At 30.3% G+C, this 17,506-nt stretch overlaps 2 protein-coding genes and 1 pseudogene across 2 annotated transcripts; 2 read left to right on the forward strand and 1 right to left on the reverse strand.

Annotated features, from left to right (window-relative positions):
- Positions 1 to 3,817: 3,817 nt before the first annotated feature.
- Positions 3,818 to 5,531, reverse strand: LOC120147170 (berberine bridge enzyme-like 8). Its single transcript, XM_039160600.1, has one exon. The coding sequence runs from the start codon at positions 5,451 to 5,453 to the stop codon at positions 3,861 to 3,863; it is 1,593 nt and encodes a 530-aa protein (XP_039016531.1). The 5' UTR covers positions 5,454 to 5,531; the 3' UTR covers positions 3,818 to 3,860.
- A 5,717-nt stretch (positions 5,532 to 11,248) lies between these two features.
- Positions 11,249 to 13,786, forward strand: LOC120147065 (annotated as a pseudogene).
- Positions 13,787 to 13,880: 94 nt separating this feature from the next.
- On the forward strand, positions 13,881 to 17,013 carry LOC120147066 (G-type lectin S-receptor-like serine/threonine-protein kinase At4g27290). Its single transcript, XM_039160526.1, has 7 exons — positions 13,881 to 13,899; positions 14,584 to 14,706; positions 15,328 to 15,485; positions 15,616 to 15,826; positions 16,140 to 16,374; positions 16,442 to 16,595; positions 16,720 to 17,013. The coding sequence occupies exons 1-7, from the start codon at positions 13,881 to 13,883 to the stop codon at positions 17,011 to 17,013; spliced, it is 1,194 nt and encodes a 397-aa protein (XP_039016457.1).
- The last annotated feature ends 493 nt before the right edge of the window (positions 17,014 to 17,506 follow it).

Below are 17,506 nucleotides of genomic sequence, written 5' to 3' on the forward strand. Positions count from 1 at the left end.
TCTTTCAAATTTTATTTTTTCTCTCTTCAAGAAAGCTTTTAACGTCGATTTATCACTGTTCAATAGTATGTGAATGATGCCGTCGGCACCGTTGTGTTCCTCATCATTTTTTGAGTCAACCGATATCCTCAAATTTGACGTCATCATCAGAGTGAAGATGGGTGAGAAGAACGAAGTTTTCGCCCGTTCATGAGACGAGTCTCTGTTGTTCTCCATCGCGAAACAACATCAGTAAGAGATTCCTCGTCCTTTAAAATTCATTTTTGGAAACATTGATGAAATTTGGACCACCATACGCGCCCCACGCGTCGCCCCTGCTCGTGGGGATTGTCTGGCAGCCATGAGGCTTCTAGAATCGGCTTGAATCGGTTCAAACCGCTTTAATTGAAAACATAGACTAAAATATAAAAGTTATAAAAATATTGACTAAAAACATACATCCAATTCTTGCTATTTTTTTAATTATAGATTATTTTATTATTATTTAAATATTTTATAAGTTTTTAGATTTTTTAATTGTATGATGTAATTATAAAATAATATTTGTTCATAATTTTTTAATTAATTGACAATAAATATATACTCTTCCAATGTAATTGTTGGAATTTAATTTTTTTAGAGAAAATAATATTACATTTATAACTTAAATCAATTGATGGTTCATAATATATTTTTAATTTCTTTGAAAACAAATGTTATATTAACATCAAGGACACGTGACTTATTATACGGGTTGTCAAGCAAGGACACAAAGTTTATTTTGTCCAAATTTTGTTGTGTCTAGAGATTTGCGTCTTTGATACTTAAATTTTCAGCCAACCAATTCCCAATGATTAATTTAAAATTCACAAAACCTAGAACCTAGATAAATGATCATGTAGCAGTCTTAATATACGATTAAAAAAGTGTTATTGATTTTGTTATTATTTAAATAATAAAATCGGTAAAAAATTACCAGAAATATTATTATTTTTATTGATTTTGTTATTATTGGACGTTTTACCGATTTTGTTAATAAAACCAGTAAAATGTTATAGGTTTTATTTTTTTTTTCTACCGGTTTTATTATTGTTGGGTACTTTACCGGAAATGTTAAAAAATATGAATGTTTTAGATATAAATAATAATGTTTTAGGTAATTTTTTACCTGTTTTGTTATTTAGATAATAACAAAACCGGTAACATTTTTTTTAGTTGTATATTAAAGGCGCCGAACTGTAGAACTTCCCTAGAACCTACGCCTACCCTTCATGGTAGTTCCGCTGTGTCGCAATCTAATTTAAAAATAATTTAAAACGGTTTTAACTTATAATATTATCATGTTTAATTTAAAATGTTATAAAATTTATAATATTCTCAATTAAAGTTGAAAAGTTACATTGCATGGTAGAGTTTACTATCGAAAATGTTATAAAAAATGTAATATTTCTATTGCAATCTAATTAACCTAAAATATTATCATGTCGAATATAAAATACTACACTTTAAATAAAAATTTTAATTACAACTTATTTTTATTATTTCTTAACCTTATATTAACAAGTTATATTTTAAAATCTCATACCCTAAGGCTCTTTAGTCGAACAACTTAATTAATTACCCATACTCCACCACCTACCACCCTTCATTTTCTTGTGGAATTTATACGAGAATTTTGGAGAATCAAGGTTATGATACATATATATTGTACATAAACAGTTGTTGGAATTCGGGTTTTTAAAGAAGTATAATATCTTTTTATTATTATGATTACTCAATAAATTTATAAAAGCCAAAATTAAATATACTTACACGTTCGGCATCTTATAGTTTGAAGACAAATTGAAATTTGAATAATTAAAACATGGTATTAAAATTTTATATTAAAATGATTTAATATAGTATTTTGATCTAAGACCAGTAATTCAAAATTTAGTAAATTAAAAAAGAAGAAAGAAACACAACATTAATCACGGGTGTACAAGAAAAGCATAGCAGAAACAAAAGGTTCAAGTATTGACATGTGCTTTACTTCACCAACCCATTACGAGGATCCAATCTCGTATTTAGGGTCGTTTTAATCAGATCTTATGTTTGGAATAAGTTCTCACAGCTTCTTAGGATATTTGATACTTAAATACTATGGTTGGATAAGAATTCATAACTTTTTAAGATATTTAGTGTTTAAACTATACGAGTCAGATTAGTCGATCCGAATTAGGTTAATAAATTAGACTTATTTTGAGTTTTTATAGTATTTAATCTAGATTAGTTAATCAATAGATAATATACTGGTAATTAAATAAAATATGTTAGTTCTCTTAATTTCCCCCCGAAAATGATGGTAATGTTTGACTGAATATTCATTTTGATCTTTATTTTCCTTTAAACACTTTAGGTCTTAACATTTCATTTTGGATTAATGCATCCCCTATAAAAATGAAAACCTACATTTTCAAACAAATGTTTTTTATGTGATAGTGCCACGTGTGCAAAATATATTAATTATTTTATTCTTTATTTAATAGTTTTGTCATCCAATTATTCTAAACAAAATAAAATATATATGTTGTTGAGAGGACTCAAACCCAAAATGTTGGGAAGGAGATATCGCCCCTAGATAACCAGGCAGAGTGATTTACTGGTATATTGACGAAATTTTAACTGATAGAGTTAACGACACGTTAATGGAATGACCAAAATAAAATGATTGTGATAGTTTAAGGATTAATATAGAATGTTTTAAAGTTTAGAGATTAATTTAAAATATATGATATAATTTAAGGATTAACATAAAATATTTCAAAAGTTAAAGATTAATTTTTATTTTATAGAAACTGCTAGTTTTATTAAAAATAGAAAATATCCAAATTATAATAAAAGTTTGCAACTACAACCGTGAACTAAACATATAATGAAATTTTCCTATAATTATTAATACAAGAAACTAGTCACTTAAGATCACGTAACGACTATGTAAGAAAAATGTTAAAAAAAACTAATCAAATTAAGTGGAACAAAAGATAGATATGAACATATCTGGCTGTATCAGTAAATGAACCATAAAAGATGATCAAACTATTGAAACTTAAAAGTTCATCTACAAATCACAAATCAGAGTCAAACGACGTGAAAAAATTATCTACGAATGTAACTTGCATATCCAAATTCAATTATAAGATCCAAAGCAGGGAATATCAGTATGATAATAAATAAGTGTCATATTAGTCAGTCTTGGCGATGTCAAATCTAACCATGAGAAAAAGGATAAACGAAAACAACAACCAAACGAACTAAAATATATCAAAAGACAGATGAAAACATGTCATAATGTCAAAGTTATTAAAAATTAAAAACAAGAAAAAAACTAATAATGATTAAGAAAAAAAAGAGAGATATAGAGCACCAAGGAATTTTTTTTATCAAAATATTTTTTATTTAAAAATTAAATTTTAAAAAATCTTAATTTAAAAATATTATACATAATTATATATGTATAATTTAAAAAACTTGATTGACCAATCACCATATAAATCGACGTTTTCCTACTCATTTCATATACAATACGCCAAAGAGTTGATGAAGTATTTGATAAAATAAAATAATTATTTATTGTCTCTATAAATCACCTTCCTCCAGGTTAACATAAACTAAAACTCATTACAAATGCTGTGTGTCTATTATTTCATTATATGATTTAACATGTACTTAAATAGATAATATAAATTCAGTTTAGTACTTATTATTTACAATAGGTTCGGAACAAATATAAATATTTATTATTTATTATCTGAATTCATTTTATTCTTACATAGAATAAACAAATTACTAATGAATATACATTAATAATTTATATATATCTTGCATCTTGAACAGATCCCTTAGTGAGGAAGAGTGGGGATACTTTGTTCATTCCTAAAGAAGTTACTTGGATCAACCTTAGTCTTAATTTGGACCAACCTGTTGAAATTGGCCTTAAAATACTTTATCCCATAAACCCTCCCTTCAACATAGCTTAGTCTCCCATTGTGATTGACACCCAAATCAATGTCCCTATAATTTAGGAATGCCTCCCTAGGGTTCTTGGACACAAAAGGAGTCATGTACCCATAGAGCTTCCTAGTCAACCCTACGTAAAGATTTGATGCTTCAAGTCCACCTTGGTTCCAATTTGTGACATATTGAATCTTCCACAAGTTTCCAGCTCTATGAGGGAATGGTGTTGCTGTGGATGCAATTTCACCCATTTTCCCACCATATGGATTGAATATCAATTGGGGCACTTGTAGTTCAATCATTCTTTGCCATATCCACTCCAAGCCGGCCCGAGGGACCGGTTCTTTCACGTAATCGGATTTCCGCTTGAGATAAACTAACGAAGGGGTTCGATTCAACAAGACATCGGTCGGTGAATCGATTGCGAGGTTGGTCCAGAAAAGGACTGATCGTATCCAGCTTGTTTCGATGCAATCTGATTGGGACAAACCGAGTAAGGGGATGTTTTCGTTCATTATGGAAATAAGTCTCTTGGAGTCTCCGAGGTACAACGAAAGGAATGCGACTCTTACGGTCTTTTTGTCGGCTTGAGTGCTACTATTTACGACGTCAATGACGAGACGGATGAAGAGTTCGTCAGGGAGCGTAGCTGCAACATGTTGCCATTGATAAACGATGTCCGTTGCGTTGTCTTCGAGGGTTTTTTCGACACGAAAGACTGTGACGGTTTCCGGTACGCGAACCAAGTTGATTTTGTATGCAAGTACAACACCAAAGCTTGCTGCTCCACCACCTCTTATGGCCCAAAAGATATCTTCACCCATCGATTTTCTATCATGGAGTCTTCCGTTGACATCGATGAAGTAAGCATCAATGATATTATCGACGGTGAGACCGAATTTCCTCATCATATTACCATATCCACCGCCACCAAAGTGACCACCTACACCAACTGTGGGACAAACACCACCAGGGAATCCATGTACATTGCTCTTCTCAGAGATTCTATGGTAAAGCTCACCAAGTGTTGCACCACTCTGAACCCATGCCGTCTCAGTTGATACATCGACATCAATATCTCGTAAATTGAACATGTCGAGGACGAAGAAAGGAACGGAAGCCACATACGATAAGCCTTCATAGTCATGGCCACCGCTTCGGATTTTCATCTGAATGCTGTCCTTTTTGGCACAAACAATGGCGGCTTGGATATGCGATTGATGCAATGCGGTGACGATAAGAAACGGTTTCGGGGTGAAGGTCTCATTGAATCGAAGATTTCGAATCGACGACTGCAGAACGGAGGAATACGAAGGGTTCTGAGGAGTGAAGATGGCTTCGGAGATGGGATGTGAAGGATGAGAATTGTCTAAAAGACATTGAACGAAGGTTTCATCCATGGCTGAAGCTGCCATGGACGAAAGAAGTAAAAGAGCAGAAAGCATATGAACTACAACACTAGGCCTTGAAATTCCCATTTTTTGGTTTCTTGAATTAGAATATGACTAGGTGACAAGATTTTGAAGGAATTTATAGGATTTTAGGTTCAGCCCATAATGCATTATATATAGATTATATATATATAAAGCAAAACCAAGACCGTATAATTTGACCTAGACAACTTCACCTGGTGGAAGATGGATTAGACCAGCTGTAACGTAAAAGATTTGGCCTTTGACATTCAGAATTATGCGAATGTCAACCGTGTTAGTGTGTTGGCGATGGCAGACATACATATATATATATATAAAGAAAAAGATTTGCATATATTAAACGTCATGCTATCGTTCTTTATCTCTATCACTTCTGCAATCTCCAAGGGACAGCCGTATTTAAAAATAATTTTGATTGATAATATAATTTTTTATGAAATGAACACAAATGAAATTTTAAGATGAACACAATCAACAAATAAATAATTGATAAAAAATTTAAATTTTAAAAATAATACGTGTTTATTGTGAATTAAAAGAGGATTCACCACTGCTAAGGGATGAAAAGTTAACCATATTGGGTTTCGGCTTAGGGTTTGAGAACGAAGAAAAAAATTTAAAAAGTACACGTGCAAAGCAATTAGCCACCCAAAGCAGGGTCAAACGGCTGCATGGCTATATGTACATGAAGAGCCAACAACTCTACTTTTGAACACCACCCATCGGGTCAAAAGCTAAAAGATATTCTTTTTGTAAATATCGAATGTACGAGTAGGACTAAAAATTGGATGGTTAAGATTTGAATCCTCTAAAAGTAAATATTTTTTCATTTTATTATTGGAAATCAGATTTAAATATCTAAATCTACAATATAAGTAACGCATATACATATAATAAATATCTACAAATTCCTATATATTAGGATGTTCATAACCGGATACTCGAAGTTATGACTAAAAAGTTATGTCCGTCACACTTAACGACAAAGTGACTTGATTCTTATAATCGATAAATAGAATGATATATTTTCAATTTCCTAAAATATGATAACCGAATTATAATCTTACTAATAATTAAGTGGCATATGGTTGTGATTTACCCTAGTAAATAAAGCAATAAAAAAGTACAGGTCCTTGAGTAGTGCACGCATGCAATTTATATATAAGATAAAGATTATTGACTAAATAGTCCATTTCCCTATTTTTTTAATAAATCAAAATTGTTTAATATATTTCTCAAAATAATTAAAAATATTTAATATAAATAAGTTCCAGTTTTCGACTAATTGAAGTTCCATCTTTTTTTCTAGAAAATCTAATTGTTATTTTATTTCATTATTAATTAAGTACTTTTCAAAACTCACAACTCGTTTCCTTCAAAGAAAAAGGGAAATTGTATTTTATCTTTTGCTTTGACGGAGAAAGTCAAAGATTTTTTGTGTATTTAGAAAGGGATAAAGGCACGTTTGGGTAATTTACAATTTATATAATTGTACTTAACCTTTATTTCATATAGATCATAAACTTTTAATTTAATTTAGTTTTTATTATTAATAAATTAAATCACCTTTATAAATATCGGTAAACTATTTTAATGAAAAATTAATTATAACTTTTTATTATATTTTTTAGATTTCATTATATATCAAAGATCATGTTAATATATATATTAGTAGTAGTAGAAGTAGGTGAAATTAAAAATCTTTTTCGTGATCATGCAGAATTGTACGTTGCTTGTCATAAATGATGAGAATTCCTTTCAACTTGGCCTTTCTTCTATATATGATATATACCTATTATACCGATAAAAAAATTCAATATTTTAATGGATAAAGTATATAAATGATCCCTGCTATAGTGTATTATTTGATTGAATTCTCTGATTATTAAAAATTACAAAATGATCTTCTTTCTATAGAATGATATTTTGTTGAGTACTTCAACTATTAAAAGTTACAAAATGGTAAATCCGACTATTAAAAGTTACAAAAGGCTTATTTAACTATTAGAAGTTATAAAATTGTCATCCGACTATTAAAATTGTTAACATGCTTACTAGAATATGATAAAATCATAGTTTAATTATGTCACCGATACCATTATTGCTTTTAAGCGTCAACTCAACAAAATAATGTTTTAAGCATTGGCTTGACTACATAATGTAAACGAAGAATCGATACACAAAATACAAATCAAACGACTCTAGTATGTGATTTATTTCATACCGCTCTCGCATTGATTTATTTTCCACTTATAAATTTCTAAATTAATATATTTGTACATATTTATTATTTCTAGACACGTGACATCAATTGATCGGCCATGTCAACAAAAATTTAGCGAAATTAAGTTTTTAGATTAATATATGTGATGATTTTAGAATTCAAGTATCAAGTGGGTAAATAAATGTCTAGCTACGAATCAGGTGCTTAAGACCAAATTCATGGGTCTATTTTTAAAGACGTGTAAAGTTTATTGATCGACTAATGGTGATATAAATTTCTAAATTAAATAAATTAAACTAACCTTAATTTTATTTACATTTTTTATATCTCTATCAATATTAAAATTAAAAGTTTAACTTTTAATAATTTATTTTATTACATCCTCGAATGCAAGATATTGGAGCAAGAGGGATCATCAAATGGATAGAGGTTAAATTATAAGTTAATATACTAATCGTGTAGTAAATACAAATTGTATCAAATGGATATTTACTATAAGATTAGTACACGAATGATCTCTCGATTATAAGGGCTATTTTGTTGAGTTCCCCGAATATTAAAAGTTACAAAATTATCCTCAACTATAGGACGTTACTTTATTTGAGTCATCCGACTATTACAAGTAATGGACTGGTCATTCGACTATTCATATATTCCAAACTAGTCTTTTTCCGTTAAAAAATTGATGACAGTCCGAGTTGGACGTTAACATGTTGACTAGAATATGATAAAATCTAATCTCATAATCTCAAATAATTATACAACTCAAATGCTTATGGGATCAGATTTTATAACATCTCTATCAATTGGTTAATGTCCAACTCAGATGACCGTCAAATTTTTAACGGAAAAAGATGAGCTTGTAACGTATGAATAGTCGTTGGCCATTTTAAGTCAAGGGACTCAACAAAGCAACACCCTATAGTCGAAGGATTATTTTATAACTTTTAATAGTTGAGAGACTTAACAAAGCAGTACACTATAATCATGGATCATTTGTATATTTTATCTATAAATTTATATAGAAATAATGAGGATGGTGAGGGTCCAGTCTCATTATAAAGTGACCCACTTCTCTCTAGGCCGGGCATTAGGCCCATTGACACCGTCACTATAAATTTATATACTAATCGTGTAGTAAGTACAATTGTAAAATTATAAATTAGTCCTTCTAGAATTTATTAAATGAAAGAGTTGTTATTTAATCCTAAAATTTATATGATAAATTAAAACACGATCGTGGAATAACTGTTTTATGCCATTCGAGAAAACATTGATGTATTAGGGACATGATTAAGTTGTTTAATTAAGCTTGCACATAGGGTTCATTCAAACCTTGGATATATTTTCTATCGATGCTAAATTTTTTATGTAGTCTGGATTGATTACGAGGTAATATTTGTTTAGAATTTTTTTAATCAATTGATAATGCTCACACATCCTATGACGCAACTGCTTGAACCCGAATCCTATATGGAGAATAACATTCATTTTTACTAATAAAGTCACTCAAAAATCATAATAGCGGTGTCTTTAGGTCAAACTGGATTGAAGCCTATTTTTTAAAAAAAAAAAACTAAGTCCAACTTGATCTATTTAAATTACACTTTTTTATTGGAAAATAATAAAATATTAAAAAATAATTTTATGTTAACTTTTATATATCTCCTTAAATCAATTTAAATAAAATAAATATTTTAAATAACTTAACTTATATTTAAATTTAACCAGATAAGCCAACCTAATTAATGGGTAAGTTTGGGTCAGAATTAAATTATAAAATTTTGAAAAGTAACATAATTTTACATTATATTAACTTGTAATTTTGTAGTTTTTAAAGAGAGTAAACTAAAATTTTACCATCTTTTAGGTCAAAATAAAATTTCACCATTATATTAACTTATATATTTGTCAATTTTACTATTTTGGGAGCCTAGTCTCCATGGTGTCAACCGATTTTAAATTAACCATTTACTATTTACAATTTTTTGGTGAAGGGGACAATTTTCTGGTCATCGTCAAATGCAACTGAATGTAATTTTTTTTAATTTATATAGAAAGATTAAAAAAAATAAAAGAGACAGCTGGCTATATGAATTAAGTAATTTCTTAATTTCTTGTGACAAAATAAGAATATTGGCTTGACCATAGTACTTCTGCATGTTACATCGTCACATGTTTAAATACAATAGTTGTATTTATTTTTAAATAAATAAAGGAAGGAATTCATTGACATGACGTTGAAACCACAAGTTTTATACCTTTCTACAACCTTTAGATCATAGTTATCTCAAGGGGTCATATTAAAATATTATTATATTTTAAAAGTAATATATTATTATATATAGAAGAAGAATCTACTTATATAAAAGAAATAGTTAGAAAATTTTAATTTATTCAAAATTTGATATATATTATCTATGAAAATAGAATATTAATTTACGGTTGGAATAAAATGAGTTGAACTTGCATATGAAAACAGTAAAACACAAAAATACTCCAAGTTTGAATAATTAGAATGACTCATATTCATGGTATTAAATTCAAATCGATAATCAAATTCTAGTGTTGTGAATGGAGGAAATTAGGTTGGAATGGTCGCTCCCATAATAGGTCTCTACAATACTTGATCTAGATTAATCGATCAATAGATTGAAAATCAGTTATTATACCCAAAAAAAACCCTATTTGTATAAAAATGGGAAAATTGAAGGGTTATTTCCAACAAACATCCTTAAATATGGTTTAAATTTTAAATTGGCCTCAAACTCTAAAACATTTTGATTCAGTCTTTAAATTATTGATATTATACCGACTTAGTTGTTAGTCTGGACATTAAATGCCAATTAACGTTGAGTGTATATAAAACATGTGGATCAAATTTTAAGCATGCGTACTTATTGTATGAACAACTTGTACTATAAATGTTAGGGGGCTTCCTCGCCCATGTAGGCGTTGGGAAAAAAATTCTCCATATAGGGTTCTACCCAAATTATTTCTTGAACTGGGATGTTTGTTATAGTGACCTCATTGGTCGCCAAGTGCTTCTTGCGACAAAGGCTCCTCTGTTACAGCAACTCTTCTCTCTTCCCTCGCTGTTGCAGCTCCATAGGTCGCCAAGTGACCTATGGTGGTCACTGTAGCAATCACCATACTTAAGCAAATAATTGTTCGACTGCATTATGTGAATAATTTTTTTTCCATTGCATTATTCAAACACTTTTGCCAATGTTAGGGTACATCTCAGAACCACGAATTTTGATCCAATATATAATATAATACATGAATTTTGATTTTATGTAATTGTACATATGAAATTTTGAATTGATTCAACCTTAAATAGTAGTTTAACTCATCGTCGACATTGTAACACCGAGGATTGATTTAAAACTTGAATTATAATTTGAGGACATGCCGGTGAAATTAACCCGTTTTTAACACCCATATCTGAATTTCTTATTAGTACTTGAGCTATATTCGATTTTCATATTAGTACTTGAGCTATATTCGATTTTCATATTAGTACTTAAACTATATCCGATTTTCATATTAGTACTTAAACTATATCCGATTTTCATATTGGAATGTGAGGCAAATGCTTTAAATTCCGTTGGTTATGGCAGAGTCTTTGAGGGAGTCGAAAGGAAAGAAAAGGTTGACGATCATTATAACTATTATATGCGTCGGAATATTTGCCATTGGCTTAGGCATTTGCTTCATCTTGCTTGCCTTGCGGAAGAAGAAAGGTAACTTCTCTAAACTATTAATATACTTTTTATGTCATCATTTTTTAAGAATCAATCTCCTATATCTTCTTCATATAAATATGAAGTGGACGGCTACTTAAAAGTTAATTTTTAAGTAAATTAATAACATATAATAAATATATTAAAATATGTGGTTTTCATTAATTAAGACTATAAATAATAAAACGAGAAGGGTTAATGAAATAATTTCTTCTGATCTACGAAGTATATGCTCTTTAAATTTGAATGTGTCAATTTGACTCCTTATTGTTTTTTTCCTAAAAATATTTGGGAGATTTACCTTAAGTCCTATGATAATCGACCTTAGTATAAATAGGATTGAAACGGTTAAATTATAAAAACTATATTGTAAATTATTTAATTATTAGTAAGATTATAATTTAACGATCGAATTCTAATTCAATGATAGAAATAATATTTTGGTGGTTGATCTTTCTCCGTGTCACTCGGTTAGTCTTTCTTTTTTCTCTCTTTTGAATAGTCTAGAGTAATTAGAATTTAGTATTTGTTCAGAATTTTTTTAGTTAATTAACAACGTATATATACTTTACAGACGTAATTACTCGAACTCGAATCCTCTAGATGGAATAACAATCTATCCCTTTTATAACAGTTAATTCCCAACATGATCCAGAGCAAGAAAACATCGATGAGGGAAGGAAAGCAGATTTGGAGGTACCATTATTTGATTTTGAGACGATATGTAAAGCCACGAGCAATTTCTCACTGCGAAATAAGCTCGGACAAGGCGGCTTTGGAGTAGTATACAAGGTATGTTTGTAAAATCCTACTCTCTTAAGGTTCGATAGATAAAATCTCGAGATTAAAATAACATACGACACCTCATAAGTACAATACGTAATATAGAAATTCACTCAACTTTTTTCAGGGAATATTGGAAAATGGACAGGAAATTGCTGTGAAGAGGCTTTCAAAGAGATCATGCCAAGGAGTTGTGGAGTTCAAGAATGAAGTGTTATGCATCTCCAAACTTCAGCACCGCAACCTAGTGAAGCTTTTAGGGTGTTGCATTGAGCCACATGAAAGAATAGTGACCTATGAGTTCATGCCTAACAAAAGCTTAGACTCCTTTATATTTGGTTAGATTATTTCATTTTCACCAAATTATTATCGAATAAAGTATATCATAAGTCACTCCAAATGATCATTTCAATCATTAAACTATTAAAAATTATAAAATGATCATTAAATTTATCGAATTGTTACAAAATAATCATTGCGAGGTTACAATAATTGTAAAATTTCGATAAATCTAGTGTCCGTTTTGTAACTTTTGAAAGTTTAATGACTAAAATGATTTTTTTGAGCATAGTTTAGTGACCCTCTAGCGTAATTTACCCGTTATTATTTTGAAATTGATTGAATGCAAGTAACATGAATATATAATGTGGCAGATGAAAAGCAAAGCGTATTACTAGATTAGCCTAAGAGGTTCCAAATTATCAATGGAATTGCAAGAGGTCTTCTTTACCTTCATCAAGATTCGAGACTCAGAATTATACACAGGGATTTAAAAGCTGTCAATGTACTACTCGATTATGAGATGAATCCAAAAATTTCTGATTTCGGTTTGGCTCGAAGTTTCGATGGAGATGAGACTGAAGCCAACACAAATAGAGTGGTTGGAACGTAGTAAGTATGGATGAATTTTTTTTCATAAACCATGTATGTTATGAATGTGATTTTTTTTAAATCGAATTGACGATCTTCTGCAGTGGTTATATGTCTCATGAGTATGCAATCGATGGATTATTTTCAATAAAATCCGATGTTTTTAGCTTTGGAGTTCTGGTGCTAGAGATAGTAACCGGGAGAAGGAACAGGGGATTCTCAGATCCAGACCATAAGCTCAACCTTGTTGGGCATGCAAGTGCTCGGACAATATTCTTCGGTCTAATTATGATCTTCATCCCTTTACTATGATGAAACTTGAAATTTAATCCACCCATTTTAAATTTGTTTAATAAAGATCCTTTGACGTTGTTCATCAGGCTTGGAGGCTTTTCAATGAAGGCAGTTCATTGGAATTGCTTGATGAAAAGACAAAGACATGTGAAATATCCGAAGTGTTGAGATCAATACATGTGGGCTTACTATGTGTACAACGTCGCCCGAAAGACCGGTCATGCATGGCGGCCGCGGTTCTAATGCTGAGTAGTGAGACTTCTTCATTACTTCGACCAAAAAAACCGGCCGTTGGTCCGGAAGGTCCCGTTGAGTTGCGAACTCGGAGAGGATTTTATCGAGTATCCGAGAATCAAGCTGCCGGACTCGCGACACGGTTGGTTCAACCGGACCATGGATTTGAAACAATGCAAGGATCGATGCTTGGGGAACTGCTCTTGCACTGCCAATGCAAATTTTGATGTTAGGGATGGTGGAAGTGGGTGCATACTTTGGTTTGGTGATCTCATTGACATTAGGGAGTTTGAACAAAATGGACAGACTATTTACGTTAGGATGGCTGCCTCCGAAATAGGTATCATATATCGTATTTTCTATTTACGTACTTACAATTTTTTTATCAAATTAGATACTTGAAGTATTTCATCTTTTTCATTTAAGTATTTAAAATTGACATATTATTCAAAAATATGTGAAAATAACATAAATCATTTACTAATATATCAATAACTAATTGACATTTACATATTATTATTTAATATATTTATGTATAGTTCTCATTTTTTAAATAATGAGGTGGCGCCGTTGATTTACAAAGTTATATAAACTAGTACACTTGGGACTTTTGTTTTCAATTACGTACAAGTGAGTACTTTGGGATAAGTAATTAAGAATTAGAATTGAACGAGTAATTTCAAATTTTATGAGATTAAAAAATGTATCAAGTCAATATATTTATAATTTTAATTACATCGATTGATAAGTAAACTATCCTAATTTTCATATTAGTACTTAAACTACATCAGATTTTCATATTAGTACTTAAGCTATATCCTATTTTTATATTAGTACTTAATGTATACCCGATTTTCATATTAGTACTTAAACCATAACTGAATTTCATATTAGTACTTAAGCTGTATTCGATTTTCATATTAGTACTTAAACTATATCCGATTTTCATATTAGTACTTAAACTATATCCGATTTTCATATTGGAATGTGTGGCAAATGCTTTAAATTCCGTTGGTTATGGCAGAGTCTTTGAGGGAGTCGAAAGGAAAGAAAAGGTTGACGATCATTATAACTGTTATATGCGTCGGAATATTTGCCATTGGCTTAAGCATTTGCTTCATCTTGCTTGCCTTGCGGAAGAAGAAAGGTAACTTCTCTAACCTATTAATATTTTTTTATGTCATCATTTTTTAAGAATCAATCTCCTTTATCTTCTTCATATAAATATGAAGTGGATGGTTACTTAAAAGTTAATTTTTAAGTAAATTAATAACATATAATAAATATATTAAAATATGTGATTTTCATTAATTAAATAATAAAATGAGAAGGGTTGATGAAATAATTTCTTCTAATCTGCGAAGTATACGCTCTTCAAATTTGAATGTGTCAATTTGATTCCTTATTGTTTTTCCCTAAAAATATTTGGGAGATTTACCTTAAGCCCTATGATAATCGACCTTAGTATAAATAGGATTGAAACGGTTAAATTATAAAATTTATATTGTAAATCATTTAATTATTAGTAAGATTATAATTTAACTATCGAAATCTAATTCAATGATACAAATATTTTTTTAGTGGTTGATCTTTCTCCATCTTACTCGGTTAGTCTTTTTTTTTCCTCTTTTGAATAGTCTGGAGTAATTAGAATTTAGTATTTGTTCAAAAAAATTTAGTTAATTAACAACGTATATATACTTTACAGACGTAATTACTCGAACTCGGATCCTCTAAATAGAATAACAGTCTATCCCTTTTATAACAGTTAATTCCCAACATGATCCAGAGCAAGAAAACATCGACGAGGGAAGGAAAGCAGATTTGGAGGTACCATTATTTGATTTTGAGACGATATGTAAAGCCACGAGCAATTTCTCACCGCGAAATAAGCTCGGACAAGGCGGCTTTGGAGTAGTATACAAGGTATGTTTGTAAAATCCTACTCTCTAAAGGTTCGATAGATAAAATCTCGAGATTAAAATAACATACGACACCTCATAAGTACAATACGTATTCGACTACGTAATATTGGAATTCACTCAACTTTTTTCAGGGAATATTGGAAAATGGACAGGAAATTGCTGTGAAGAGGCTTTCAAAGAGATCATGCCAAGGAGTTGTGGAGTTCAAGAATGAAGTGTTATGCATCTCCAAACTTCAGCACCGCAACCTAGTGAAACTTTTAGGGTGTTGCATTGAGCCACATGAAAGAATAGTGATATGTGAGTTCATGCCTAACAAAAGCTTAGACTCCTTTATATTTGGTTAGATTATTTCATTTTCACCAAATTATTATCGAATAAAGTATATCATAAGTCACTCCAAATGATCATTTCGATCATTAAACTATTAAAAATTATAAAATGATCATTAAATTTATCGAATTGTTACAAAATAATCATTGCGATGTTACAATAATTGTAAAAGTTCGATAAATTTAGTGTCCGTTTTGTAACTTTTGAAAGTTTAATGACTAAAATGATTTTTGATCATAGTTTAGTGACCCTCTAGCGTAATTTACCTGTTATTATTTTGAAATTGATTGAATGCAAGTAACATGAATATATAATGTGGCAGATGAAAAGCAAAGCATATTGCTAGACTGGCCTAAGAGGTTCCAAATTATCAATGGAATTGCTAGAGGTCTTCTTTACCTTCATCAAGATTCGAGACTCATAATTATACACAGGGATTTAAAAGCTGGCAATGTACTATTCGATTATGAGATGAATCTAAAAATTTCTGATTTCGGTTTGGCTCGAAGTTTCGATGGAGATGAGACCGAAGCCAACACAAATAGAGTGGTTGGAACGTAGTAAGTATGGATGAATTTTTTTCATAAACCATGTGTGTTATGAATGTGAATTTTTTTTAAATCGAATAGACGATATGTCTCCCGAGTATGCAATCGATGGATTATTTTCAATAAAATCCGATGTTTTCAGCTTTGGAGTTCTGATGCTAGAGATAGTAACCGGGAGAAGGAACAGGGGATTCTCAGATCCATACCATAAGCTCAACCTTGTCGGGCATGTAAGTGTTCGAACAATATTCTTCGGTGTAATTATGATCTTCATCCCTTTACTATGATGAAACTTGAAATTTAATCCACCCATTTTAATTTAAAAAAAAAAGATCCTTTGAAATTGTTCATCAGGCTTGGAGGCTTTTCAATGAAGGCAGGTCATTTGAATTGCTGGATGAAAAGACAAAGACATCATGTGAAATATCCGAAGTGTTGAGATCAATACATGTGGGCTTACTATGTGTACAACATCGCCCGAAAGACCGGTCATGCATGGCGGCCGCGGTTCTAATGCTGAGTAGTGAGACTTCTTCATTACTTCGACCAAAAAAACCAGGCTATTTTGCAGGCGGAGATGAAGATGATCCTTTTTCGACCAAATTCCCCTTTCCTTCTAATTCATTGACCATAACATTACCTAGATAGTAATTTTATGGAAAAAGGAACAAGTCTTAACTCGAATGATATTTCATGAAAATTGTGATTAAGATATAAGTAAGTGTAATTGTTTGGTTATATGATTTGAAAAGACTCAATTAATACTTCATGAAAGTTGTGATTTAGATACACGTAAATGAGTATAACTTGTGAACTTAAAATTATGTTATTTTTATGCATTTCAAGCGTACAATATTTCTTGTATCTCAATATAATTATCACACTTAAACTTTTCTCCATCAAATTTATTGAAATTTGACTTCTATTATTTAATTACTTTAATTAATTAAATATTTTTATAAGACTCGTATTTAAAACCATTATATTCAAAATTGTATAGTTAAAAGCTTAAACTAAAAATTATTAACCACTAAAAATAAAAATATGATGAATTTATTGAGACTAATGGAATTTCGTGTGTGTAGTAAATAGGCTTTCTAAGCATAAGAATATATAATTAAAAATTAAAATATCAAAGACT

The sequence above is a fragment of the Hibiscus syriacus genome, unplaced genomic scaffold, assembly GCF_006381635.1.
Source record: "Hibiscus syriacus cultivar Baekdansim isolate YM2019G1 unplaced genomic scaffold, ASM638163v2 tig00110933_pilon, whole genome shotgun sequence".
In the NCBI taxonomy this organism is placed as follows: Eukaryota; Viridiplantae; Streptophyta; class Magnoliopsida; order Malvales; family Malvaceae; genus Hibiscus; species Hibiscus syriacus.

Excerpts from the sequence above, each read along its gene's own strand:
- LOC120147066 (XM_039160526.1), top strand. Across the intron at positions 14,707-15,327 it reads TGCCTTGCGGAAGAAGAAAG|TTAATTCCCAACATGATCCA; the intron begins GTAACTTCTCTA and ends CTTTTATAACAG. Across the intron at positions 15,486-15,615 it reads GCTTTGGAGTAGTATACAAG|GGAATATTGGAAAATGGACA; the intron begins GTATGTTTGTAA and ends AACTTTTTTCAG.
- LOC120147170 (XM_039160600.1), bottom strand. The coding sequence starts at position 5,453 with ATGGGAATTTCAAGGCCTAGTGTTGTAGTTCATATGCTTTCTGCTCTT.